Source organism: Frankliniella occidentalis, unplaced genomic scaffold, assembly GCF_000697945.3.
Source record: "Frankliniella occidentalis isolate FOCC.00 unplaced genomic scaffold, Focc_3.1 Scaffold66, whole genome shotgun sequence".
Lineage (NCBI taxonomy): Eukaryota > Metazoa > Arthropoda > Insecta > Thysanoptera > Thripidae > Frankliniella > Frankliniella occidentalis.
The window spans coordinates 258,825-262,585 of NW_026267196.1; the positions used below are offsets into that span (position 1 = coordinate 258,825).

Below are 3,761 nucleotides of genomic sequence, written 5' to 3' on the forward strand. Positions count from 1 at the left end.
GGGGGGGGTGAAGTGGGGTGCAGATGTTGAAACCTCGCCACAAAGGACAGTAGTACACCCTTCTTCTCTACACAGACTACTCTAAACAGACAGTACATTGTAAAACACGAAGCCCTATCGTCTTTCCATCTCATTTGCTACAAAATGGCTTTCTCTTCTCAATATCTTGAATCGGAAAAACAAATACGAACTGTGAGTGAGTGTTTTTTTTTTCACGGCACGCGACCATTGACCTGTGGTCGTTGCTGTGCTGTCTCATATTTCCAGTTTAGGCGTGACTATCAGTTTATCATCGTGTATATAGGGGTGGGGCCCGGTGGGGCCTCGCCACGCGAAGCGCCACCCCACGCCGCGGGGGCTACTCACGCACGGGTCGCGGTCCCACGCCTCCACCACCACGCCCGGAGGTCTGCGGCGGACGTCATCCGGGTCGCCGCACAGCTTGACCGCGGGAAGCCGAAGGGAGCTCGACCAGCAGGGCGCCAGCGTGCCCGGCGCCACCTGCCAGGCCAAAAGAAAAGAAAGTTTCGTAATCCGTTTCAAGAGTAGTTTCTATGAAGCCGGGAGGCTCTCGGGACGCGTATACTCGCCTGTGTCTGCGCGCTGTGCGGCCCGCACACGACGCGCACGTAGGGGTCGCTGAGCCCCGATCGGTCCGCCCCGGGTCGGAAGCGGCCGTGCCACACGTGCGCCCAGCACTCGTACTCCTGAGTCAGTCCGACATACCGTTAATTCTAGGAGGGCCCGGGTCGGGTCGAAGGTCTAGGAGGGGGCCGCTCTCTGGTCCATACGGGGAGCACACGACCACGGCCACTCACGTGCACGTGCTCCTCGGCGTACGACACCGCGGCGGGCAGCCGGAGCTTGCCGGGTCGGCCCAGGTCACCGTCGTGGCCGCGGGGGAGGCCCTCCAGCGCGAGGTGCGCTTCCTTGCGCGGCCCAAGCCAGAGCAGCACCTCCAGCATGCCCGCCGTGTCCGAGCCCGAGGTCGGGTCCGCCACCCGCTGCAGGCCGAGCGTGCTGAGCTGGCCGGCGTACCGTCCTCGCTCGTTGCCGTCCCGGGCGTGCACGGCAAGGCGCGCGGGGAGAATCGCGACGGCGCAGCGCCGCCGCCCGTCGCCGACGCCGCGGGTCAGCCACAGGACCACGTCCCCGACGCCGCACTCCGCCTGCGCTGCAGCCGGCGGCCGCCCGTGAGGTAGGCAATCTCCCCGGCCCGCCGGACGCGCGCGCGTTGCGGGACTGCCTATCGCGAGGTTGGCAGGCGTCCGGCAGCCGGGCGCGGCAGGACAAGACGTGGTACTAACCGTGTCGGCCACGTGGCGCATCCGCTGGGCCAGGCCGGCCGCCTGCTCGCAGGTGGCCGACAGGTGGGCGTTGGACTCTGCAGCAGGGGCAGGTACTGGAGCAGCTGCAGGTGCGGGGGTCGCGGAGGACTCGCACACGCCTTGCGCCACGACCACCAACTGCCTCTGTGGGATCCAGAACACACTTGAGGTCCGAAAATGTCGAAAGAATGAGAGTAGTAAGAAGGTCATTTTGTACCATCATTCTGAGGCAGTGGTCGGAGGTGGGCAGGGCGGCGAGGGCCTGCAGCCGCGCGAGCGCAGAGGCCACGGCCGCGCGCAGGAGAACCTCCCCACCGCGCTCGCCCGCCCGCAACAGGCGACGCACGGAGCGCACCGCCTCCGCCTGGGGCGGTACAAGTCGAGCTTAATGGAGAATGGGGGAGGACGTCGCGGTGCTCCACGGTCGCGCCGCCGGGGGGTCCCACCAGCGCGGCGCTGAGGCGGTGCAGGGCGTTGGCGACCCGCAGGTCGCCGAACAAGTCCGGCACGAAGGTTCTCACGGCCAGCAGGGGCTTGCGGCGTCCCATATCCGCGTGTAGGTAAGCGGCGTCGTGGCAGGCCGCCCGCAGCCCTGAGCACGCGCTGTGCGCCAGCTGCCGGGCCGCCACGTCTGGAAGCCAACCCTTAGGGGATATCCAGTCGCCGAGAATACGGGGTGTGCGGTATACCGATATGCCGTTGGTAGTGCGAATAATCGTATACTATTGGTGTGAATAAGCTAAATAAGCACAACAACAAGCAGAAAGCAGGAGCACTAAGAGCAAATTGGGTACAATTTTATGACGATCATATTTATTTTTCTTTGAATTGGGCAAAAGAAAACGTGGGCTTGGCTTCACTTCTTTGTTCAACACTTGAAAATGTAGTTTAGGTACACTGTCAAAACAGCTGGCATACAAAGTAAAGTTATTTTGCACTTCGCTTTAACTTAGCATGCAGGTTCACATGTGCCCAGTTCTAAAAATATTAAAATTGTTCTATGAGATTATACCTTATTTGTTCTTACTTAGAACTACAGAACTTTAGTTCTACGTGTTATCCTTAGCCAGGATTTAAAAGTCTCTAAACTAGAAAAACGCGTTGAGAATGGCTTGTTAGGATAAAAGATAACGAAAAGTTTCATTGAACGCCTTCCTTTGAAGTTGAATAGTATTTTAACTGTAACATCTCTGTACGTATATGCTTTGCATGTATTCCTGGCCATGAAAAACCTCCGAACTTCTACCTCTCGTTCATACTAAACTGGGACTACGAAGCTAAAAACTTCATTCAAGATATGAGTTATGACATTTTATCATATTCAGACCAGTCTATCCTATGTCTTATGTGAATTACCTGACACATATTTTTAAAACGGTCTCAATGTGTAAATTCTACAAATGTTTTCGCCTCCTTTAATCAAAAATATATTTTATTAAATTTTAGAATTGTACCTAAAGGTATTAATCTGTGCATCTAACACATTGTTTATATTGTTTTTTCTGTGATCTTATGTAATGTAATGACCTCTCTTGTACAATGCAAGAAAATAAAATGGATTATGATTTCTGAAACCTTGTAGCTGGAAACTTTCCACAAAACAAAGTTCTGCTTGTTGTTGTGCTTTATTCACACCGGGAGAATATGACTATTCGCACTAACGGCAGAGCGGTATACCGAACACCCGTATTCTTAGGACGACTGGATAGCCCCCTACAGTTTTCAGTTCTCTTCACCCCCTCCCCCCCTCCCCCCTCACTCTTCCTCCGGTTGCTAGCTGACCCACCATGATCGGGGTGCTGCCACAGTTCGCGGTCCCCGGCGCTGCCCAGGCTGATTTCCAGGCCCAGGTCGCTGACGATGTTCTTGCCGCCGAGCAGCGCCCGGTCCAGCAGAAGGACATCCCACAGCACGACCACCAGGACTACGTCGGCCTGGCGCCACAGGGTGTTCTGGCGGCAAAGGGGCAAGGGACATGAGCAGAGCGCGAGGGGGCAATAACTCTGGGAATGATGTGTACCTGCCTGGGAATCACCAGGATAAACATTAATCGAAATCAACAGAAATCGCTTAAACTAAGAGGGAAACTAGTGGAACTGATAAATATTTCGAAATAAGCGCTTTCTACCACTAGAAAACCTAAGGAACGATTATAAGCGGACGGGAATATCTAGGAATCAAGTATTTCGGGAACCATGTGTACACATCGAAAGGGAGTTATTGCCCCCTCGGCAGAGCGTAGGCGTGGCGGTCCTTCTCATTGGCACTGCAGCGAACACCCCCCTGCCCCCAAAGTGTACACCCCACCACTTTAGCCCAACGGCTCTCGAAGCAATCTCACGGTAATAAACTTACAGAGAAGACTCTAAATTTTTCCATTACACAAAGCGTCCTCCCCTGTCCCTCTCCCCCGCCCCCCCCCCTCTCCTCAGA

General features: G+C 55.7%; 1 protein-coding gene across 1 annotated transcript in view; it reads right to left on the minus strand.

Annotated features, from left to right (window-relative positions):
- The window catches only part of LOC113211064 (otoferlin), a 36,626-nt gene that overhangs the window by 31,615 nt on the left and 1,250 nt on the right, over positions 1 to 3,761 (minus strand). The window contains exons 3-4 of the mRNA XM_052268320.1: positions 3,115 to 3,280; positions 367 to 501 (exon numbers count right to left, since the gene is read on the minus strand). Coding sequence (XP_052124280.1) covers positions 367 to 501; positions 3,115 to 3,231 — 252 coding nt within the window. The 5' untranslated portion in view covers positions 3,232 to 3,280. The remainder of the gene's footprint in view (positions 1 to 366; positions 502 to 3,114; positions 3,281 to 3,761) is intronic.